At 35.7% G+C, this 25499-nt stretch overlaps 1 protein-coding gene across 1 annotated transcript in view; it reads left to right on the top strand.

The window, feature by feature from the left end:
- Window positions 1-217: 217 nt before the first annotated feature.
- TRAPPC10 (trafficking protein particle complex 10) overlaps window positions 218-25499 on the top strand; it is a 34523-nt gene continuing 9241 nt past the window's right edge. Inside the window, exons 1-14 of the mRNA XM_014938206.1 lie at window positions 218-303; window positions 1008-1143; window positions 2253-2449; window positions 4180-4375; window positions 5513-5624; window positions 6665-6912; window positions 9158-9304; window positions 11173-11287; window positions 12850-12926; window positions 15617-15708; window positions 16900-17040; window positions 19260-19372; window positions 20087-20601; window positions 24509-24650. Coding sequence (XP_014793692.1) covers window positions 290-303; window positions 1008-1143; window positions 2253-2449; window positions 4180-4375; window positions 5513-5624; window positions 6665-6912; window positions 9158-9304; window positions 11173-11287; window positions 12850-12926; window positions 15617-15708; window positions 16900-17040; window positions 19260-19372; window positions 20087-20601; window positions 24509-24650 — 2245 coding nt within the window. The 5' untranslated portion in view covers window positions 218-289. The remainder of the gene's footprint in view (window positions 304-1007; window positions 1144-2252; window positions 2450-4179; window positions 4376-5512; window positions 5625-6664; window positions 6913-9157; window positions 9305-11172; window positions 11288-12849; window positions 12927-15616; window positions 15709-16899; window positions 17041-19259; window positions 19373-20086; window positions 20602-24508; window positions 24651-25499) is intronic.

Here is a 25499-nt window from a genome sequence, read left to right as displayed (position 1 = left end):
CATAATAGAAGTTATACTATATATATTATGTGCTTTGTTAATGTCGTGTAGTAGGTCGTGAGAGCATGTGATTTTAAAAAGTTTGGTTCAATGCTAGACTCCAGTTTCCACATAGCAGACAAAATTACGTATTTTTATTGAGACAAAAGCCAATAATATAGCTTATTAATCTCTCGACTATAATTTGCACATGATAATAGATTAATGCCTTTCACTTTTAGGTGCTGGAGATCAGAATTTATTTACTTCATTATATCCTACACTTTCTCAGCAGCTTCCTAGAGAACCCATGGAATGGAGGAGGTAAACTTACATTTTATTCCATGAAACTATTTCAGTATGTGTTTATAGACTTGGGAAAGTGTGCATTTGTTGTGCTGTGAGAAGATCTTACCATAAATCGAGTCGAATGTAGCAACTGAGCTGAGGAAAGGAGAACTTAAATCATCAAGGTAAATGTAGTTCAGGACGATCATTTGAACTTGGCTATGTTGAACTTCACCTAAAGAAAAATTATAGTAATGCTGTGTTTCTCTTTTTGGTTTTGTGGTTTGTGGGTTTGTCCTTGTGTGTGCTTTGATGTGCTTTGACAGCCATGTTCTGAAAGTGACATGCTTTCTTCTTAATGATGATACGGGTAGCACTTCTGTGGAATTAGATATACTTTCCTGCAAGAAGTTTGGTATGGCATACTGTTTTCTGATTGGAAACAATTATTTGGGGAATTTTCTTATTTGGAATCTTATACTTTTAGCAGTCCTAGAGATGCAGAAAATCTTTTAATGAAAACTGAAAAAGTCTAGCTCCTGTTCTTGAGAAAAGGAGCACCTGTCTCATTGCAAGTGATACCAAATTTTAGTTAACTTTATGCAAACTGCGGTAAGCATAATTTGTGAGTTTCCAAAACCAGAGTATTTCAGTTTATTCTCCTTCCCCAAAATACATGTTCATTTTTATATTCTGCTATGTATATCTCATCCACTAATTTCCAATTTTAAAATTTGCAGGTCTTATGGCCGAGCTCCGAAGATGATTCATCTAGAATCTAACTTTGTTCAGTTTAAAGAGGAGCTACTGCCCAAAGAGGGGAATAAGGCTCTCTTGACTTTTCCCTTTCTTCATATTTATTGGACAGAATGTTGTGTGAGTATTAGGAAAAGATCATGAAAAACTGACTACTCAGATACAAAAATGAAATTGTTTTGGCTTTCTACTTGTGCTCTCTGGTATTTTTAATTTGCTTTTCATGCTTATTTGAACAATTATGTCCGCATTGCATAAGCATGCATACTCAATATTATTGGAAACAAAACTTAGTCAGCCTGAGTACTTTTTACCGTAAACACTATTTCTTTGTAATGTTGCTTGACACTAAGAGGACAGGCTTTTGAATAACCTATTTTCACTACTTTGTCACAAAAACCCACAGGATCTAAAAGTGCTACTGCAGTAGCATAGCATACTTGCTTTGTAATACAGAAATGTGGCCAGAGTATTTCAGTTATAATCTAGTCACGGTGTTAGACCTTAACATGTGTGTTGTTTTCTTTAGTTCATCTTCCATATATGTCAGGTATTAGTACGTGTCAGCAGTCTAAACGAGGCAAGATTTGGAATGTCTTAATCCTCTTTATCTACACTTCACTGCTTTTTTGTTGGCCTCTGTTAGGAATTAATTATCCAGTTGAAGGACAAAGGTGACATCTGAACTGTGACCAGTCAAAAAGTATCCAGAACAGCCTTAAGAGTTGTCTGAATTTATCTGTTTAAAACCAACCCAGATGTCAAAAAAGTGCCAAACAACTCTTCCATGTTTTTTTTTTTTTATTTTTATGAAAAAGATTAAGATTTGAGCAGTGTTAGAAGGCACAAATATCATAATTCTGTTCCTAAGTAAGAATGAAACAGTTCAGCTTTGTAATTTCAAAGATGTTTTTGTTGTAAAGTTTAAGAATGTGTAAAATAAGAGTTTAAATTATATTTTAAAATCTTAATTTCAGTAATCTAAAGAATGATAACACACCAAATACTAATATATATTTGCTGTTAACCAAAATACTAGAAATCAATTAAATTCAAAGACCGGAACGTTGCTATACTTTACCTCATTTGGTTTCTTTCAGTAAGTGAGCTTACTGTCACTAGTTCTCTTTGATACGTCTTTCTGTTTGTCTTTTGTTGGAACAAAATTTGCCTTTTGAAATTGTTCACAATGTCTGTTTGATTTGATGATTCACCACTTCTCATCCCAGGACACGGAAGTGTACAAAACTACAGTCAAGGATGACATCACCAAGTGGCAGAATGTTCTCAAAGCTCACAACTCAGTGGACTGGCTGATTGTGGTAGTGGAGAGTGATGCCAAGAAAAAGAACAAAACAAATATCCTTCCCCGAACCTCTATAGTAGATAAAATAAGAAATGACTTCTGTAACAAACAAAGTGACAGGTAAGCATTCTTTTACTTGCAAACATTTTAACATCTGGACTAGTGTGCTGATTTAAAAGTTCAACCCTTTGTAGCAGATTCCTTGGAATTTTTTTGGAATATTTAAGGACTTTCCTTATTGTCCAACGTTCAAACTGATGGTACCATAAGACCTATGCTTTGAAAAAGGCTGACACAAGCAATAAAGGGAGAAGTTTATTTACAGTTCTTCCTGGATTCGTGGTGGTTTTGAAATGTCTTTCAAAAAGCTCTCAAGTATCTCCTCCTGACTAAGAGAAGTTTAAGGGGAACAGTGTGGTAATAATCAGTTTTTAGAACTTTGGGATTTTTTGTTTGCTTAGGTGCTTGTGAAGATGTTGATGGAATTACAGGTCGTGTAGGTGAGGTGACAGGGGAATATGAAGCCACTAGGGCTTATTTTTTACCGTTGTACTTTCTGCCTTAATCAACTTTCTGCTATGAGATAATTGACGTAAAGCCAGTTTCTTTAGATGTTTTTATTCTAAGGAAAATAGTATTGAATATATGAAACTGCTGCTGCTTTAATGAAAGTCAGCAAAATACACGAGTCTTAATTTGAAACCAACTTTAATAGATACTGCTTCCTTGTTCTGAAGCATTGCACTGAATCTATTACACGGATTACATTTTTTTCTTTTAACTTTAAGAGTTAACTTTAAACAAGACATTTTCCCCCTAAAAATGAGTGACAGGATGAACATTTGAAGTTGAGTAGACGGAAGCACTCATTGTACCTTGGTGAGAGCTGACAGTGACTGGCAGGTCAGCATGTTATAACGCGCTGTGCATTGGCAGCACTTTCTTCATACCTAGACAGTGTTTGGTGTATTACAGGATCATTTGGACAAATAGTTTGAGCAACTCTAATTCAGTTTGCTTTTGGTTTCTAACTGATTCATTAGCTTAGTTTAATCATTTTGCCATAGAATAAGATGACTTTTCTAACCAGAAATGGTGTTTTACTTAGATGCGAGATTCTCCTGCCTTTAGAGATATCAGCGGTTTTTTGAACGTTGCTAAATTGTGATAGAAAAACTGAGGGGAAAAAAAAAAAGCTCTAAAAAAGATGGATTTGTTTGTGAGTTAATGGGATCTATTTGTTTATTTACTGGTAAAAGCAGTGGAAGTTTTAGCACATAGAATTGAGCGACTGTAAGAATACATTATGGAGGATTATTTTAAATGACTTAAGAAAGGCTGAGTATATGTGATCTAATGGATCTTGATTTGTATCTTGCATAATCCTTGCCAGGAGTAACTATAATTACTGTTCTGCTGATTAGTATTGCTAAGTAGTTTTGTTTTGTTTTTTTTTTTTTCCTTGAATAGCCACAGCATTACTTATGTTTAAGTAATTGAAATAATGTATCCATTATTTGCTTCAAAAAAAGTAAAGCTTTATGGTACTCATTTTGTGAAAAACACTTCTCATGAACTATATCACTGACTCAAACATACATGGAAAAGGTTTTAAAAAGCTACCAAAAACCAAGCAAACAAAAAAAACCAACCCAGAGACTCCAACATACCCACCCCTAAATAAACAAACATTACCCTCAACCTTTTTTTTTTCCTCTGATTAGTGTTGACTTAAAACCTAAATTTTCTTCACTCTGAATCAGTCAGTTCTGCACAGTACTCAGCTGTGCATTTATATGTGAATTTTATGTTTACCTCCTCAAAAATAATTTTTATCAATCTCTTTACAGATGCGTGGTACTTTCTGACCCTTTGAAAGACTCTTCCCGTTCTCAGGAATCTTGGAATGCCTTCCTGACCAAACTCAGGACATTGCTTCTCATGTCTTTTACCAAAAACTTAGGCAAGTTTGAAGATGACATGAGGACTTTGAGAGAGAAAAGGACTGAGCCAGGGTGGAGCTTCTGCGAGTATTTCATGGTCCAGGTAAGAGTTTCTTTTTATTGAAAAATAAATATCCTAGTTTTAATAATGTGGTGTTTTTTGTTGCTATTGTAGTTGGCTTTCTGGTACTTTTAATGTTCTGCTCCTTCTTTGAGGTTAGGAGCAGGAAATATGAAGACTGGTATATAAGCAGTGTTTTAGATCTTGTTTGCAGCATGTTTGTGTTCCTTTGTATTACAGTGCTGTTACAAAAGCAGATTCTTTTCAGGTTTGTCAAAGTTTTATGAGCCTAAAGCTAATAAATTGCATCTAGAAAGTGTTTTGGTAGTTGCTCTCGAATTTTGGGTCAATGTCACATAACTATGCCTGCGCAAAGACACTCAAACTTGCAATTGGCATTTAATATGAAGGTTACTGTGCTTTCTTTGTTTAGATTATTATCAACATGTATGGAAATGATTTTTAGAAAAGTGTCTATTTTGAAGTAATCCAAATAGACAATGCCTTGAGTTCCATTTTTAAAATGTTTCTAAATATGTCGTTGTTTTAGCTGGTATAGAGAAAAGGAAGAAACTCTTGTTTCATAGAATTAAAGGTCTTGATTCCTTTGGAATTTTCTGGTCCTTGTACAGTGGTGTTCTTCACACCAATTCCACCTCATCTTCCTGTCTCCTTTGACTTCATGTGCTACCTCTTGCATATGATAAATCACATTTTCAGACTTTTTCCACTGACCGCTTTGGCTGTCTTCTTTGTGTGCAACTGAACCTTTATTGATACTGTAATTGGTGCCTTCACAGCGTAAACAGAGGGGGGAAAAATTATTACTATTATAGGAGATGAGTTTTCAGCAAATTTTTTTGTTTTGTTTTTGGGTTGGTATTTTTTAAACTTTTAATAGATGCAGGAACAATATCTTGTAGTGAATCAGGATTTGGATGCACAACAGAATTTACGGGCATAGCTGTATGACTCAGTCTTCTTTTGTGCATCTCCCTGTGTTAGAAAGAAATGGCGCATCTTTTACAATGAAGTTTTTCCAGTATCTGTGAATGTTGGAAGGGGAAGAATGTTGGAAAAAGTAGTTCCCAGAGCTCTATGTCTGGATGAGGGAAGGCTGTGATACCAGACATGACTAACACCAGTAACGTGCCCCTTGTATTGCTTGTGTGTCAAAAGGAAGAACTGGCCTTTGTCTTTGAGATGCTGCAGCAATTTGAGGATGCGCTAGTGCAGTATGATGAACTGGATGCCTTGTTTTCTCAATACGTTGTCAACTTTGGGGCTGGTGGTAAGTGTCTTAAAATGTTAAATAAATGTTAAGTGTATTTATTTTCTTCACTATGCTTCCACTAAACAACCCAGTGCTTTGGGTACCATAAGCGTACATGGGAGAAGAAGATGGTACATTGCAGCAGAGATGCACCAGGCAGTTTGTGCTCTTGTTTTAGCTGTTTGCAAACTCTGTGTACCTCAGTTACAATCTAGTCAAGTTTAGTTTTTCATCGCTGAGTCTTGGAAACAGCTTTTAATGAAAAACTGCCTTTTGCTCTTAGTCGATGATTGTTACAAACGGATCCCTGAAACTCTGTAATTACCTAAGTATGGATCTGGCTGGGATACAGTTGCTGTTTCTACAGCTCACTGCTAAGTTATTCAGTAAAGAGCTTCCTGGATAATTGCATTCAGTTTTGCCTCAAATTACATGAGACATTTGGTAATCACTACAAAACTAAATAGAAATCTGTGCTTAATTTGCACTACAGAAGATTTAACTTTCTCTTCAAGAAAAATTACTGTGCAAGAAGTATCAAATAATTTTAAACTGTTTTAATGAGCTAAGGCATATGTTGCTATATAACAGCTTTAATCAGGTATCTGTTATGAATCTGGTAAAAATACAGTGCAGGAGTAATTGTGGTGAACTGTATTTGTCCTGACTGAACCTGATGCTATACCTGAAAGTAAGGGCAGATCTACCCACGATGGCTGAATAAGAAATACTTAAGTCGATAAAGCTTGTTTGTTTTCAACTTCAGGAAGGCTTAGTTGCTAAGAAAAAGTTTACAAACTGATTGTCACTATACTAATAACAAACGTGCAGTTAAGACAAAATGCCTATGGGGTTTGAATGTTCTGAAATTCAGTTATCTACTTAGCTGTGGAAGTTCTGCTGGTTTGGGGTTTGTTTTTGAAGATAAGACATTATGTCATTTCCTAAAGTTTATCATATGGATAAGAGTAAGCCAGCTTGCAACCTCTGAAGGGAGGAAGAAGACGCTCTGATAGAAAGCAGTGATTGATTCTTGAATATTAACTTTGTTTACTTAGATGGTGCAAACTGGCTGACATTTTTTTGCCAGCCAGTGAGGAGCTGGAATGGTTTAATTCTCCGAAAACCAATAGACATGGAGAAGAGAGAGCTAATTCAAAATCAAGAAGCTACTCTACTGGACTTGCGTAGTTACCTATTTTCTCGCCAGTGCACGTTATTAATCTTCCTGCAGAGGCCATGGGAGGTTTCCCAGCGAGCACTGGAACTTCTTCACAACTGTGTGCAAGAACTCAAGCTACTAGAAGTGAGTCAGTGTAATATATTCCGTTATATGAATGATTTTGTCCAATGATGATCTAACAAGATTTTTGAAGTTCAGATGTCGGTGACCAGAATACAGTAAGCACTGGCTTGACTTATGAAAATGATGCTGTAATAACAGATTGTAACAGTGCTACAGGTGAATGTGTCATCATGAGGATGTCTTTGGAAAGAAATTTGGAGACATCACATCCGAAAACCAAACCTGTATTTAGTTAAAGTATTCTAGTCTTCACCTGGAAAGTTAACTTCTTAAGCTGGTAGGTAATTTGTCTGCTTCTTTCCTGGATTTATTTCCAGTCTCTTGGACTGTAGTTCCCATCATTTGAATTTATAACACTGTTGTATTGAAGAAAATAAGGCAGAGTGGTTAATATGCAGGCTAGTAGCCTGCAACTAAAAGCAGTTTTGAACCAGAAGCAGTATTTAGAGTAGGACTTGTTAGTGCCTTGCAAGCTGGATGCTGCTTTGATCGCCTTTTGTGGTTCTTACTTTGTGTTTCCTTTTGGTGCCCAGTAGTGCTTTTCTGTGTTATGCATGTGCCTCTAGCTATCTCTTCCAATGACAGAAGAAAGAGAGAGAACCAAGTGACAGTGCTTAAAGCTGTTTGTCATGTTGTATACCTCCATGCTTTACCCCTCTGTCCTTCATACTTTAGTTTCTGCTGGTGGTTTTTAATCCTTTAAAGAGGCTTTATCAGGCTTGTTGTACACTGATTATCCTCCATGTACAACCACAGATGCCTATGAATTGAAATACATCTTTAGGAACAGCGTAGTGTGCATAAGAATATTTCTGCATTTTGCCTTGTGACTCATCTGTGTCCTTAATCCTGTGCATATCTGGTTCTCTTAGCTACTGTTATAATAGCACAAATAAAATTGTTAACTTTTGCCTGTCTGACATTGTGGTATAAAGTTCCATCTGTTTATCTGCATTTAAAAGCAGAAAGTCTACTTCAGATGTGTTGCCGACACCTTCATATATTCTAAAACTAACATAACTCACACTGATAGTACGTTTTGTGCGTGTGCTTTGTGATTGTGGTTTTGTTGGGTTTTTTTTGGTTTGTTTTTTTTTTCTCTCCAAAATAAATACATGCAGCCTTCTAAATCTCTGAAGGTACTTCCTGTAGTTCCCCTTTTGCTCCACCCCAGGTCTGTCCCGTGCCTCTTCTCTGGTGCTCTTCTCTGCACTGTCTCTAATTTTTGCTGTTTCTGTTTTGATGTAAACTGAATGCAGGTCTTCAGGCTGTGAGACAGTACCACTTATTTGTGCATATCATGTAGTCATCCCTGTTGTGATCCTTTTTCTTAATACAGGCAAACCTCATAGTGTGGCTTGACAGCGCTGAACACAGCAGAAATCTACTCTGTTCTTACAATTTTTCTCTTCCTGAAAATTCTTTCAGATTTCAGATTTTTTCAAATGCATTGTGCTTGCGTGTTGAACTTTCCTATCACATTAGTCAATTACCTAGTTTATTATGGATTACAAGACTTTCATAGTCTTTCTAAAAGGAATATTTTTGCGTTGTTCATGAACAGGATTTTGACACACCATTACTGTGATTATATTCCAGATCTTTAGTTCTTGAAGTATTCTGGTGTCAAACTCTCCTGTCTTTCTCCATCATGTCATGACTGATAATCCCTTCTTGGTATCTTTTGGTTTTTTCCTATGTGGTTTTTTTATTTGTTTGCTTTTAATTCCATGCCTTAATTAGTTGTTTGTGACAGGTGTCCTTTGATTAACAAACTTATTGTTGTGAAGAAAACTAGACTAATTTCTTTTTTTTCCAGTTTTTTTAATCTAATTCTTAGTGTACTTTTTATTTCAGTCTTAGTTAAATCTGATGTCTACTTAGGAAAGCAGTAGTATATTTATAGGAATTTTTCCTAACTCTGCTTTCCTTAGGCTTAGTTGCCAAATTTATGGAGCTTTTCCAAGTACTAGGAACTATTAGTCCTCTTTTCCTTCTCTTTCATCTTGGTGAATGTATCAAATCTAGTTAATATAATCAATGTTTAGTTGTCCTTGTTTTATGGACTTATATATATATATTAACCATTCAGGAGGTAATGAGAGTTGGCCTGGTTTTTGTGTATTCTTAGAGTAAGCTCTTCAAAGAGGCTCTGCTATGTTGCATCACAAAAAGTATTTTGCTGAAGTATTTTCTTATCTGACTAATGTTTATTTCCCAGTTAATTTTATCTGTTCATCTTCAGGTCTCTGTTCCTCCTGGAGCTTTGGATTGTTGGGTATTTTTGAGTTGTTTGGAAGTCTTACAAAGAATAGAAGGCTGCTGTGATAGGGCTCAAATAGATGCAAACGTTTCCCACACAGTTGGCTTATGGAGCTATGCCACTGAGAAGGTGAGCAAATGATGTGTTGCAGTTTCGGTATTACAGTTTTGAAGTAGATTGTTTGTTTGTTTCTGTGGCACTTAATATTGTGGAATTTAATATGAGGTTTAGTATATTGTCTTGAGTCTAGTCTAGATGAGACATCCAGGTTTATATCTACTTTTCCTGCTGTCAGATGAGGGATGGGAATAACCCTTAGTCTGTTATCTCCCGATCCCTCCCAGTTTGATAAATACTGGCTAATTAAACTCCAGAGCGAATTTAATCCATGTCAACTGAGGGAAGGAGCATGAATTTCAGTTAGGGCAGCAGAAGCTGCCCAGATTCGGATGTATTTACCATTTTAAATAGAGATTACAGCAATGTGTTTACGTAGTTCATTATTTCTTTAGTACGTTAGTATGGTAGTAATAGACTCTGAACTTCACTGAAGATGCCACCCTTGGCACCTTGTGAAAGAGGCAAATAACTAATACTTCGCAGTTTTTCAGTTACCACCCCTTACAATAAAGTACAATAAAGTTGTAAAGTGGCCTTTTCAATTCGTTAAGCCCCTTCCCTAATTACATGAATGCCTTTTTAAGTTCCACTTACTCCATTTCTATGAAGGAGTTGGTGTCTAGGGTTGTAACCTCTTTCCACTGTTGAAAAACAGTTTGGAAAGATGACAAACTCCAGAAACTACTGAAATAGCAGACTGTGACCTTTGTGGGTGTTTTTGAAGACCAGCATAAGCTCATCCTCTTGTTTGCAAAGCCTGGATAATATTTTCTATTTATTTTAATCACAGTTTTGTTCATATTACAGTAAACTTAAGAATCCTCTAAGTGACCCTAGGAGGTCCTCATCTTATTACAAAAGCATAGAAAGACAATTTCACCCTTGAAGAGTTACTGTTTAAAAAAAGTGGAGGGGGAAGAAATCAGAATAGTTTAAGGTGGCGATGGGTGCATCAGATTCTTCCCATGTTCCTTACATTTTTCTATGGAAGGTGTGTACCTGAGTTGGAAATGTCCCTCCCATTCATAGGTCTTCTAACAGAAGGTAAAGGGTAAAAAATTAGGATAGTGAGTAGCAGTAAGGTGGAACAGACTGAATGAAAGAAATTTAACAACTAGTGACAAAGTTATGAGGAATTAAAAAAGTAGTAACAGCCATCCCATTTTATATGGTGTAGGGTAGTATGACAAGCTGACACCTTTTTTTCATTTATGGGCTTACCTTGGTAGTTGATTGAGTTAATCTAAATGAATTAACTAAATGACCAACAGAACTGAACTTCTTTAAGCCAATATCCTCTGCTGACTTCTGGGTATGAAGCGTGCCAGCTGCTGTCTAGAAGGGGTTTTATGGTAGTTGTGTGGCACTGTTTTAACACCATTAGCTATGCTAATCAGCTCTTTTTCAAGAAGGTTTTCATCTGAATACAGTACTTTGGGTGAATTTGCAAGCTTGTCTTATCACAGTACTGGAGACTGCTTGCATTTCTTGAATGTGTAGTTTTGAAAAATACACATTTATTAGAAATTATCTTTGGCAATAACTGCCAAACATCTCAAGCTTTGTCCATGTTTATGTGGAAAGCCAGAAGGATTTATTCTGATTGGGTGTTATGCATGTAGGGACATGTATGTCTATGCATGTGTTCCAATGTTTTTTGAGTCAGTAACATATGCAATTTAATTTTTAATAAAATTAATTTCTACTGTGAGAATAACAGTTACTTTTGAAAGGTTTTTTACTTTCTTCCTATGATCTTATAAGCAGTATAATATGACAGCAGTGGAAATGTATTATAGGAATGATGTAATAGAATAAAAGGAGTTTTATATTGATTTTGTAGCTTATTGAAAACAAGCATCTGGTTTCTCTTATAGTTAAAATCTCTGGGTTATCTGTGTGGACTTGTGTCAGAGAAGGGACCCAATTCAGAAGACCTTAACAGAACTGTCGATCTGTTAGCAGGGTTGGGAGCAGAACGCCCTGAAACAGGTACTACCAGGAATGTATGCATTCTATCTAATAACTGACATTGTCTTAAATACAAAGCATAAAAATACATCAGTAATAATAATTTCCAAGTATGCCTACATATATATAAATATTGATAGAACTCTATTATCTCCTTTGAGTTCTTTTAATGTGTCTTGTACTTTAGATTATCAGTGCATCTCCTTACTGTTGGAAACATAATTTTTTCCATTAATACTCCATTTATCAACATTTAAGTAAACTCTCTGAATAGTAGTAGCTTTTAGTAAAGCTTTTAATACTTTCAGACAGGTATTATAAATAAAATTATTTGGAAAAGAAATTGAGTGATCTCAATCTGATACAAATAGATAACCTGCAACTGGAGCTACAGAAGGATGTTACTTGAGTTGAAGTGATATTATTTGAGTGGCTGAACAATCAAAGTTATTTACTCCTTGTAAATACATCAGTAATAATAATTTCCAAGTATGCCTACATATATATAAATATTGATAGAACTCTATTATCTCCTTTGAGTTCTTTTAATGTGTCTTGTACTTTAGATTATCAGTGCATCTCCTTACTGTTGGAAACATAATTTTTTCCATTAATACTCCATTTATCAACATTTAAGTAAACTCTCTGAATAGTAGTAGCTTTTAGTAAAGCTTTTAATACTTTCAGACAGGTATTATAAATAAAATTATTTGGAAAAGAAATTGAGTGATCTCAATCTGATACAAATAGATAACCTGCAACTGGAGCTACAGAAGGATGTTACTTGAGTTGAAGTGATATTATTTGAGTGGCTGAACAATCAAAGTTATTTACTCCTTGTGGATTTTATCACTCGCAAAGGTTATTTCTGAAGGGAAGAAACTTTCAGATGTTAAATATGCTAGAACAATTGGTGTCTGTGAAGCATTAGCTGACAGGCTGATGCTTCATTTGCGCTTGCAGGTATGATGGTGTATGATTATTAATTCAGTGCTATGGTGCCTGTTGTTTATATTTAAAATGGGGGTGGAGGTGGGGTTCTGGACATACTGACACACATTTAGTCTGGAAAAGACTTAAATTGAGCAAGCTACTTTAGAAAAAGAACTTGGTCTTGCTAACAGTTTTCATTTGAAGTACATTGTTTAAAGTAGTAAAATGTCTTTAAATTACATTATACTTCTGTTACGCTGATTTATAAATCCAGCAGTGGGGAGTTGTGAGAATATTACTATTGGCACAGTATGGTATTTAAGTACAATTGTGTGTGTTTCTAGGCTGAATAAATGTTATAAAATACTGTGTGGAGAAGTTAGTATAGACACTATATTGCTGCTTGCCTTTAGCCTGCTACCCCGAGTATCACTCGCATGCATGCACATACAGCGAATTGTGAAACAGTCTTCTCTGATCTTATTTTAGAATCTGGGGAAGAAACTCATGATCTGTCTCTGAGCGTTAGTGATGTTTCCCACATAAAATTAGTTTTAAGTTTTCGCTTTCTACTGAAGGAAAAAGAGGGAGTGTTAGTAAAATAGGAATGTATTTGTAAGTGACACCTGTTGTTCTGATTTTTTCTGAAGCAAATGCATCACAGAGCCCTTACAAGAAACTTAAAGAGGCCTTATCATCTGTAGAAGCTTTTGAAAAACACTACTTAGTAAGTATGAGTTTTATTTATTTATAATAGCTTTGCATGTTTACATTATAGATTGAATAGGGCCAAAATTTCCAAACCTGAGAAGACAACATTGAGAACCTAAGTCTGTACTTATTTTGTTATCAAAGATTATTGCTTACAGACTGAATACAACAAGACTGATCTGTTTTACACCTGGAACCCTGTATGGGTCCAAGGTTTCAAGTGTTTGGATTAACGTTAATGTTTACAGTTTCAAGTTAGAGTTTATTATCTGTAAGTATGTATACTTAGTTATTATAACAGCCAATGTCACAGTTATCATATTCTGCTGTCTCAAATTCAGAACTAATTGAATCTTACCCAAAAGAATGTTGATGTGTGAATTCAGCTTCCTTTTGAATGGTTTAGACTTGAATCTTGCAATGGGTGTTACATGGTTTAAATTATACTGTTGAATATTTCATATGAAACATGGGACATCTGTGTATAATAGCTTCTAATTCTATTAGAATTCTCATTGGGCTTTAACATGCACATTTCTTTCCTGACAGCTCCCTTATTGAGGAGCTATTGTAATGATCTTCCGTTGCTTTTTTTCATAAAAAGATTGTTAAATAAAACAAAAAAACCCCAACCTTTACAAGAGTCTGTTTGGTTTTGGGAGGTTTGGTTTGGTTGGTTGGTGTTTTTTCCCCTTAAATTATTTTCTGCTGAAATTCCTTGTATTTGCAGTACTGCTGTTAAAGTTTTCTGAGGAAAAGTTGGAGGAAAACTGAGCATTTTTTTTTTTAGTCTGATGGTACTGATCTTTACACAGTTCTATTGAAAAAAAAAAAAGTCTCAAAATGTTTTATCTGAAGATAACCAGATTTCATTTTTATACTTCATTTCTTTATAAGACCAGTTGGGTAGCTGGACCAAAACTAAAATCTTCAGAATTGCTAGCTACTCTTACATATTCAGTTCCAACTTGCCCCTGAAGACCTCTTCTAAATTCAGCATTATAATCCTAAATTTAAGAAACTAAGTGGGATCTGCAGAGTTTGCTAATGAAAGAATTGCCGTTCCTGTTTGTATTTTAACTGCACTTTCATGCAACAGAAATTCAGATATCAGATACACTATAAAAGATTGTTTTCTATGTAGCTGTCACATAAATATATGCAATTAATGTATACCCGTATTTTATCCATGTATTCAGTCGACAAGAATATAGAATTAATTACAATTTCTAGACACAGATAAGTTATTTACATTTAAAATTTTAATGAGTCTGGAAAGTAAAATGCAACTTTTCGGACATGTAGAAAGCAAGAAGTAATGAGCTTTTATTACCAGAAAAGGCTTTATTCTCATTCAATGGCTAGTCTGATGCAACAACTTCAGCATCTTTTGTAAGACTGTCAGATCTTCTACAAGCATGTTGGCTTGTACCTTAATTTTGGGGGAATGTAGCTCTTCATTTGTATGTTTAGTTGGTGTCTAAGACTTCTCTGAGGTTATGCTGATCTGTTAAGGAGTGGTCTATGGAAGGTATTGTTGTGAGTTTTTAAATAAAGACAGAGATGATTTTGCTAGGCTGTTCATAAGAAACATCAAAAATGGGCTTTGGGAGCTCATTTTAGGTCATTTTCCTGGCCCATAGTAATAAATGCTTTCTGACAGATACTCTGCAAAATATTTAGGCAGTTGGAAGCTCTTAAGCAATTTGTTTTGAAGGACAGAGTAGTCCTTAATACACTAAGTGAAGTAGAATGAGCTTCCGTGGAAGGTGCTGACAGTCAGGAGAGGCTGCGGGTTTCTAAATATGATGTGAAATATTTTTATGTATTATATATTTGAGGGAAAGTGTTTGGTGGTGGTATACACTGTGTGTTGCAACTGCTAATTTTGTGGGAAAGATTTGTCGCTTAGTGCAAGCTAAGGGTAAGGTGAGGGAGGTGACGTGTAGACAGTGTGGATGCATTGGAAATGAAGCTTAAAGATGACTGACAGACTTCAATTTGGGATTGCGTAGCTTCAAGCCAAATTCCTTTAAGGCAGTCTTGCAAAAATACTTACTCTGATTGTATCAGCATTTTGCGTTTAATTGTAGGTTTACATACTGCAAACTTTCCTGTACTTAATAATGTTATGTACAGCTTTAGTGAAAGTATCATGTACCATGTTCTGTATGTTTTGAAGTATTTTTTGTTTTGAAGTTTTGAAAATACGACAATACGGTTTTGAAGTATTAATTGTGAGCCTCTGAGGCAAGCTCTAATATGTTCTAAATATGTTATGCTGAGGTGCATCCTGGAATGGTGCACTACACAATCTAATGATGATAATCTAATGGCATATAGTCACTGAGAAATAGATGCTTTCAAAAAAAGATAGGAGGATTCAAGTGTAAAGAAGTGCTTGAAACTGCATCTCATCTACTATTTTGGTGGGTTTGAGTTGCTTTATCTATTTTTTAATAGCTTTTTTCTTCTGCTAGTTGTAATGCAGGTGTGGAATAATGACCAACTGTAGAAAAAGTGAAGATGACTTGTTACAAACTGCTCTACTTTGTGTGCTGGGGGCAAGGGGATGTGTAAAAAGTGACTCGTTCTGGTCTTTTTGTTGTAGTAACTTAATTACTGGCAATGCGTTTATGTGAAATACCATATAGCTACTAAAAACATATAAAGCTTATAAAAGTTTTGTTTCTTTTCTTTAAACAGGATCTGTCCCATGCCACCATTGAAATGTACACAAATATTGGAAGAATTCGCTCAGCTAAGCTTGTGGGAAAGGACTTGGCAGAGTTTTATATGTAAATGAATGTTTAAATGTCTTAAATGCATTAGTTTTGAAAAGTTTGAATATAATCCTTGAGGATAATATGCTGTATTTAAAAAGGAATTTTAAAAAGTATTTTTAAAATGTAAACATGCCCTAAGTTTCAGGCTGTATTTCAGAAAAAAAAAAAAAAAACCCAACCAAAAAAACCCACCACCAGCAATCTTTTTATATCATACCCTATTTTTCACCACATGATTTGGTACTTCTATCTTTAACTGTCCTGTGTTCTTTAGCTTGATTCTTTCTTCTCTTAGGGAGGAAAGGGTAACATGCCGGGGGGGCGGGGGAAAGAGATACCTTTGCATTTATTATAGCCTGCTTTGTAATGTGGCTTCTGATGTGTTTCAAATTTTATAGTTATCTTAACTACAAATCTGTGCATATGTATCTCAGAAAAGCCAGAGACTGTGTTCTTTGGAGAACAATCCTATATTCAAGGTTATGATTGCAAAATGTTTGTTTCCCCAATGTGAAACTTACAGTGATTTTATTCCTAATTTCCAAACATATTTTTTGTGTTTATGCCTGCTGTTAAGTTCCACTAAAGGAACCTCCTGAATTGGTTTTCCATTTAATTTTATTTTTCTTAATTAGAAGAATTTGGAAGTCTTAAGTGGGGTTTTGGAGTTTTTTTGGGAAAACATGTTTGGGCATGCTTCTCACCTGTGTTCACCAAGGCAGGCTGATGTTCTAGCCATTATAATTCTCCTAAATTAACCTCAATTTTCACCTAAGGGAATAACAGTAGGTTTAAAGACTACTGCTGCGTAGTGATAAAATGATGTTTTCATTGGATCATTTTCCTACTTTAAAACTGTTGAGCAAGCATATTTTTAGTTAACTGTCAGAAGCTTGAGATGGCTTTTGTTACGTTTGTGGGAGGTAGCTTCACCTCACCTGCTCTGACTTGGGAAGATCTGTATATGCTGCCTTCCATTGACATGGTGTATTTACGTGAGTTGTAGTTCTGCTTGCTTATGTGAACCACATCAAGGTAGGCCAATATGTTGATCTGTTACCAGCAAAATAAAGAGCTTAATGGTTCACTGCATCTTGTTCTACATTCATATTCCAATCACCACTTTTTGAAAATATGTAGAGAGTTTTCATGACTGCAGAGGTTCTTATATCACTCTGTACTCTATTTCTGTATTTTTTTAAGGAGGAAGAAAGGTCCACAGAAGGCAGAAGTCTATCTTCAAGGAGCACTGAAAACTTACCTTGCTGAGGGCTGGGCATTGCTTGTCACACATACGAGAAAACAGTTAGCTGAATGTCAGAAACACCTTGGGCAAATAGAAAAGTATCCTCTAAAAGGTGGAGCCAGAAAAATCAAGACTGGAGAAAATGATACTTCTGATTATTTCTCTGACATATCTCTAACTTTTATTTAACAGTAGAGACTACCAAATGTCAGAGAGCTGAGTTATTTCTTGTTTCCATTGTTGCTGTTCGTTTGGGGAGGGTTGGGTTATTTATTTTTTTAATTTTTATTTTTTTACCATCTGGTTCACTTAAAAGCTTTTGCATATGGTTGCTGTTCTCCGTTTAAGTATGTCTAGGCTCTAGAGAGTGCTGCAATTTAAAAGCTTTTGCATATGGTTGCTGTTCTCTGTTTTAAGTATGTCTAGGCTCTAGGGAGTGCTGCAACATGGATAATGTGAAGTTTGTCATTAGTTCAGCAGATACCATAGAGATTTTTTAGGATTCTGTTTGTACTTCATCATTGTGGAAGTTTTTACCTGGTTCTGCTTCTTCATGTGGTAAACATGACATTATAGTGTCTTCCTATATTAAGGAGTTAATTAATTGCTGGGTTTTCTTTCTATAACTGCTGCCACCTTTTTCCTGTATCTGACCTGGCAAGGACTCTTCTGGTAATGGTGACTTTTTCCAAAAGTTAAAACTGAGGCTTGGAGGATGAAAATCTTCTGGCTTTGCTGTGATGTGTGGTGTTTCTGTATTGTTTATTTATTTTTTATTTCTGGCTTTGATCTCTGCTTCAGAAGGGGAGTGGGAGTTGTTTGCTTTTAAGTACTATAAAAGCTCAGTCTTCGATGTGTGAATGAAATCTTCTCTGTAAATGCTGCGTAAATGCTAGGGAATATTTTGAGAGAATGATTTGGCCCAATCCTGATGTTTGACAGGCTTCAAATTCTTCACTTTGATACTCTCTGCATTATTTTCACACACCAGCTCTATCCGCTGCAAGTGTATTTGCTTAAATATTAAATCTTTGTATTGCTGTAGTGTTGCTACTTTCAAGATAAGAGGGGAGTGTCTGTGTGGAATTCTACTGACTGGCCTTGAGTGTTTTGTTGTATTCTTTTTGGCATTAGAAACTGCACAATTTGAATTCTGCTTTTCATTTTAGCCTCATAAGTTGTTGCCTAAATTTGGTAGCTAAATTAAGTAATTTATTTCTAATCTGAACTGTTGTGCTATGTGCAGTAAAATGGCAAATTTTATTATTTTTTGGTGGAAGGTTACAGCTTTCATTGGTGCCATAGTTAGACACCATAGTTAGAATTCCTCTAGGTGTTCGAAACTGGGATGGTCAGGTGAACAGAGTACTTTCTGCAGGACAGTTCTTGTGGAAATGGCAAGGAAAAACAGCTTTTTTGGTGATCCTTCTAGCTTTTTTAAAAGTTGTTCGGGTTTTTTGTTTGGGTTTTTTCTTTGCATAAGAAGCTTATATTTTAGTCTGTAAGTGACAGTACTAGGAATCTTACTGTAGCCGAAAATCATTTGAGCTAAATTCAAATCTATAGTCTAATTTGGGTTTTGTTCTTTTTTGTTGTTTTTGTTTTGTTTTTTGGTTTGTTTTGAGTCTAATTTGGGTTTTGTTCTTTTTTGTTGCTTTTGTTTTGTTTTTTAGTTTGGTTTTTTTTTTTTTATTAGAACTAGACTTAGACATTGTAAATGTCTGCCTCCTTTGAAAATTCTTGCATCACTTTTAAATACTCTTAAATTTTTCTGCTTCAGTGCAAAAAGAATCTGAGCCTTTAATATTGAAATCTTAGCTAAATACCTAAATGACCATTTGTATCCTCAGCTCTCAAACGTATAAAGAGTGTCGTAGGACTTACTTATGGTGATGTTGTAACAGCTGGCAGATTCTCATCCAAGTAAATTGGCGTATAATCAAATACTGAAGTTATTTAGTTTTCGGTGTTGGGCAGCGTAATGCACACAAAGGACCTTAACTTGCATACTGCATTTATCTATTGTCAAATAATGAATTTTCTGTACTTGCTAATTTTTTTAGATGGAGGAAGATTGCACAGGTTAGTAACGGATCATATTTTAGTAGGTCTGCAAAAAGTAGAGTTTCTGCAATATTCTCAGTTGAGAGTAAATATTCCATTGTTTCTTTTCTAATGGAAGAGTGTGGTCAGTTTTCCACACTGTAATACAGGTCTTGTATTAAAAGATTAGGAAAGCAGCACTTGAACTGTCTTGTTTTCAGTCAAATTTCTGAATGTAGTAGGTTTCTACCTCATGTTTCCTTAACTTTATTAGTTATCTTCAAACAAGCAGCCTTCTAGCTGGTGATAATCACTTAACAGAAGATGAACGCAAAAGCTTTTGCCAAGAAATACTAGATTTTGCCAATCACCAAGTGGAGAACCAAGGTAAGTCTGGTTCTTAAATACTTAAAATTTAAGCTGCTCTAATCTGACCTTTCCCTGAAAGTAGACTGGAGGGCCTTTTCTAATTGTTTTCATTACCTTGTGTATAACTTCTGAACCTAAATGGTTCTTTTCTTGTCATCTCCAGAACATTTATAAAATTTCTGCAATAATTAAGAATAGCCAAAGATGAAAGGGTAATTACCATTTTCATCCTGAACACCGGAAAGTCTTTGTTTTCCTTCACTTATCTGTTTCTCTACTTTGACAGCTCATAATTTATCTTGTGTTGGGTTTTTTCCAATTCCTAACTTTGCTCTACACTGCTGGCACGCAGGTGGCAGTTCTTTGATGGTACTTCTTTGATTTTGATGCTAGATCTGTTCGCATCCACTTGCACCTTATTATTTTGACCATCCTCCCTCTTCTCTTTATTCTTCCCGTTGCTTCAGTAGTACCTTGTCCTCAGGTATTAATCACAATCCAAATTCATATAGAATAGTTTCTGTAGATCTGAAGACTGTTCATTTTTATGCAGAAGTTTTTCTTGATGAATAGATGTACCATAAGTAATATGTTATTTTAGATGGTGTGGAAAGATTAATTGTGAAAAGTCATTGATCCATTTAATTCTAGGGGTTAAATTTTTAAGAGAAAAGATTTGCTGATCTCCAGCAGCACTTCAGAAAAATAAAATTACTGTTTTTATTTTTCCAGGTCAAAAGGTTATATTGCCTATGCACTCCTTTGCGCAGTTGAAAACTCTACATTTTGACCCTCCAAATGCTGTTGTCCATGTGGGTGGAACGTTGTCTATCGAGTTGACTTTGCTGAGCCAAATGCCCATCCCTGTCGAAGTGGATCAGATTGCCATCCATGTTCACTTTAGCATTGAAAAAAATAGTTACAGAAAAACAGCTGAGTGGCTCACTAAGCACAAAACTTCCAATGGTGTTATCAGCTTTCCAAATGAAGTTGCAGGCTTTCCTTTCTCAAGAAACAACTTGCCAGCACTGGAGCTATACGAAATGTATGAACGGAGTCCCTCAGATAACTCCTTGAACACAGCAGGAATTATCTGCAAAAATGTACACATGCTACTACGAAGGCAAGAGAGCAGCAGTTCGCTGGATATACCCTCAGGGGTGACTTTAGAAGATGGGGCTCACGTGTTGAAACGCAACAATTTAACACTGGAACCAGGGGTCAATAAAATAACATTCAGTACTCAGGTATGTGTCTATAGTTGAGTGAACATAGCACTCATGAAAGAAGAACTAAAAGCACTGGCTGAGAAAGAGCATCGTGCTGGCAAGTGGTACCTGTATTGCTTCCTGTTACAGCTTGGGTGATGCCATTCCCCCTGTGGCTTTCTTTTTGTTGTTCTAGACCTTCATTTCCCATGAACGAAGGCTGTTGTGTTTATGCCAAAATGTACAGGTGACTCTCCTATTTGCAATCATTAGTCAGCCTTTCAAAACATTTTTTAAACATCTTGATTACTGCTGCCAAAAATTAAGCTGATGAATTCATATACAAGATAATGTACTGCTCGTGAAGTCTGCCTTTGCTGTTGAGCTCACTGAGAGCAACATTTAAAATTTTGAAGGGAATGCATTTTCTAGGCCTTAGTAAGTGACTGTGTGGTTGATAGCTTGTTGTTCAGTGTGGAGGGTAGTAGAACATTTTTTCACTTGGTGGATGTAGTAAACCTACCTGCAAGAAGTATGACAAAGTTAAGCTCAGCTTCAAATATTTGAATTTAGAAGATGTCAGGATTAAGACTGCTTCCATTATTCATCTTAATCACATAAGGAATGAAAAGACAAGAACATCAGGATTCTCTGCTATGGGAAATCTAAATTTGCATGAGCAAACACCTGTGAAAATAAGAGTGTCACCTAAATGTCATCTAAATGCCACCCTGAGAAAATGGATTGCAGTCCATTGCAGTGTCTCACCACCCTCACAGAAAAGAATTCCTTCTTAATATCTAATCTAAATCTACCCTCTTCCAGTTCAGAACTGTTACCCCTCGTCCTATCACTGGTAAAGAGTCCCTCCCTATCTCTCTTGTAGGCCTCGTTCAGGTACTGGAAGGTCATTATAAGGTCTCCCTGGAGCCTTCTCTTCTCCAAGTTTGACGTGCACTCTTAAGTCAGTGTAATACATGCAGTAATACTTTTTTTCATCCCATTCTCCCCCCAGCAAGCTAGGTACTCTTAGTAATTGCTGAAATATTTAAGGGCATTAGTGCTTACCACTGCTGTTCACATTGTGTTACTACTAGATGCATATGAACTGGAAATCAGCAGGTCATGAGTACCACTCTTGTTGGTTGTGGTGTGTGTTTGGTTTTGATTTTTTGTTTTGTTTTGTTTAAAACTACTTAATTCATTCTGTGGCCTTGTACTTTGCTGATCTATGGTTTGTTTGCTTGTTTTAATGAGATGGGGAAAGGCATTTACCTGCTGACTTAGTTCTAGTGAGTGAAATGCCAAGCATTTTCAAAAGTGGGACTTCACCATCTGTTTGGTGTTCCAGGAGTAGGAGCTTCTTGCCTCAATCATAATGTTGTTCTGCTCTTTGAGTTTTCTTTTAATACTTTCTGTCTCCCTCCCCACCTCTGTATACCTTCATAGGGAAGTATTTAGTAGAGTTCAATACTACAATAATGAACATCAGTTTAGGGAGAATTTGAGTGAGAAAATGGTGAGAAACTCGGTGCACCATCTGAATGATTAGCAAGAGATGGGGCGACACAATGCGGAATGCAACAGGTGTTTCATAGCAGCTTCATTTTCTGGACATTCTGCAGCCTGTATAGTGGAAAGGATATGGATCCTATGAAGAGATAAAGTATTTTGCAGTCACAGATGGTATATGTGCCTGCTAGCTTTGCCATTTTCTAATTGAATTAGATTCTCTTTGGTCCCTTTTTTAAACTAGTTTTGAAATAACAATCTACATATCTGCTTTCAATGACTAAAAATTGATAGCTTGACAGGAGATTTCTTTTGGTATTCCTAGCATGTCTTAAGTACCCCACACCTGAGATTTTAACTTTCTCTTTTTCTTTTTTCTTTTTTGATTATTTCTGTCTTTTCACAGAACTTTGTTTAGAGTGAAGTGTTCTATAGGCTTACATTCTCTGCCTTTCCATTCCTCCAGTGCTGGGCCTGAAAGGACTAGAGATGTGTTTGGTACATGTGCGTGTGCACATTATGGAACCTGTGTGGACAACATCTTGAGATACCTCAAGATGGGAGTTGAGTTTGGGTCCCTGATGATACAATATGAAATGGCAATAATGTCATTTGAACTACCTATTGACCTAATTTTTTAGGTTTCTAATGCTTTCAAAGGATTGGGACAAGTTAATGGGCTTTGGAGATGCCTGAGGTCTTGGTGGCTGCAAATGTAGTTTTATGTAAAATAAATAAACATGTATTTAGAAGTGGATTTCAGGTGAAGTAGCCTGATTAGAAGAAAGCTGTTAGAGGCTTGTCTGAGCAGGCGTTTTGGCTGACTGGCATCAGGATGCAATCTGAAACCACAGAAGAAGAGATATGGGTGAAACATAGCTGCTTTAAATTTGCCTTGTTCTGCATGCTTCTGGTGGCTATTGCAGGATGGACAGCCTTACACTTCTAACTTTCCATTTTCCCAAATTTTCTTTCTTGAAAGAGCTTTGCATGGGAAGACAGCTCAGTGTGAATCTTACTTATCTTAATACAGTTGTTCAAAGCACGACTTACCTGTCCTTAAAGGAAAAATCTGAATATATTATGATTTTTAACAGTGTATTAATAGAAAACATGATGAAGGCTTCTCTAGATTTCAGCTGCAGTATTTAAAAAATATTTACTAATAATTCATTATCACTGTAGTATATGGTGTTACTTCTAATGAATTGCATAGTTTGCCTGAGGATTGAAACTGCCAACAACTTGTTTTCTAAATTTTCTTACAGTAATGCTTAATTGCAATGCTTTTGGAAAAGCATTGCAAAAGCAGAATGACTCTGTTTCTAAGATGTGAAGGGAGTTTGATTTTTTCTTTAGATCTTGGACTGATGATTGGCATTATTTATGTTGATAGCAATCTTTCAGTGTATTTTTTTCAAGCTTTAAAAGAGATCAGAAAGCATTATCTAAATTTCTCAGACCAATATTCCCATTGCATGTTGATGTTTAATGATTATGAAAGGCTTCCCTCATGCTTTTGTGTTCATAAAGTATTCAAGGGATAAAATTTAGTGACTTCAATGTCAAAATGCGTAATACTGAATCTCGGTCAGGATTTGCTTTGTCAATATCTGTGTAAGTGAGGTTTGAATGTTAAGTCATTAACAGCTTTTCTCCATAACTTCTAATCTTACTCTTTTGATGCTGGGTACAATTAAATCTATATTTATGTGTTACACTTGGTACTATGGCACATGGAAAAGTAAACGTTTCCCACTCCTTAGCAGTAGTAGCTAAGAGCAAATAGAATCAAGAATACATATACTAGCAGATGTTACAGGATTGCATTTTTATAATGTTGTTGAAAACCACCTAGAATCCCATTATTCAGGGTAAGGGAAGAATTTGAAATTAAATATGTATGTATTACTTTTTTGTAAGCATTCACACAGGGTGTGGAGTAGGAAGTGCGTGAAATCGATAGCTTGAGCTGAAAGCTGTGCCTTATATAAAAGTTGTAGGATTTTATGAATGTTACCCAAATAAGCACCTCACTGCTTGCTAAGTATCATTTCAGTACTTAATAAATATAAATGTATTTTAATGTATGTGGCACTGCGGGGGAGTATCAACCAAGTAACAAGACAAAAACCACCCCAAATTAGCAGTTTGATAGCATAGCTACTGTATTAGTTATTCTGATTTTGGTACTTGTTACTTACAATGTTTTTTTCTTAAGTCAGCCAGTGCTCTAGAGCTTCTGTCTTAATGGGGCAAAAGGTGCTCCTTTGTCAAAATCTTGTCACTTACTCAGAAAACAAGACTGTCAGTTTAATTTACAAATGCAAAATATCTGATAGATATGAGCTGAATACATGCTGTTCTTTACTAGAGGGTTTGTTCTAGAAGTGTTTCCTAAATTGAAAAATCCATTCAAATGTTTTCTTCAAAGGCCAAAGAACCTGGGACATACACGCTCAGGCAGCTGTGCACTTCAGTGGGAAAAGTACAGTTTGTCCTTCTTCATATTTACCCAATTGTGCAGTATGATGTGTATTCTCAGGAGCCCCAGCTAAAAGTGGAACCAATGACTGGTAGGTACAGTTGCTATGCTGAAGCTGTTTTGATGATTTCTGTTGTATTCTCATGAGACTAGATAAAGTGTTTTCTGGCTTGAATATTACTCAGAATTTTTTTTTGCCTTGCTCTTAATTTTGAGTCTAAAATCTCACTTTTCTAATTATCCATCAAGTATGCTTTGTCAATGATGGCTAGTTTTCAATAACTAACTTTGGTGCTTGGCTCTGAAACATGTAGTGTCACTTTTGAACATGAATTTGAACATGTACCATCACTTAAATATCAGGTATGATCTGAGCTGCTACACTGATTAGGAGAAGTGAATATTTAAATTTGTAATCGACTAAGCTCCTTACTGGTTAGTTCTGTGATGCTGCAGTCTCTTTGGTATTTATGAGAAACCTGTAAGACCTAGGATTCTCTACTAGAGGTGATAATATAAACTTATAAAAAGTTAATACTGAATACATCCATTGCTTTCATGGACAGCTGAACATTACTTGTTGTAGAGTTTATTGAGGTTTATAAATGGAAGCTAATTGTGATTTTGTTTTCAGGCTATTAACTGAGACAGTTGAGGAGTTAATATGCATATTGTGCTATCCTTCCATTTACAGGGCTTGCAGTGTGTGGTGAAGGAAGGACAGGGATGTTAGGTATTAATGAAATTAGCTGCCCCTATGAAATTGATGGTTGTAATTCAGATATTTGAGAGTTTATATGCATACTAGCATTCTTATTATCCCGTTTATGTAAATGCATCATATGGGTGTGACTAGCATTGTATGTGTAAAAATGTAAAGCTGTCTGCAACCTGGAAACTTAACAAAAAGTTAAGTTAATTCTTTGGGATTATTGTATTT

This window comes from Calidris pugnax, unplaced genomic scaffold, assembly GCF_001431845.1.
Source record: "Calidris pugnax isolate Ruff unplaced genomic scaffold, ASM143184v1 scaffold25, whole genome shotgun sequence".
Lineage (NCBI taxonomy): Eukaryota > Metazoa > Chordata > Aves > Charadriiformes > Scolopacidae > Calidris > Calidris pugnax.
This window is presented reverse-complemented; position numbering and strand designations above follow the sequence as displayed.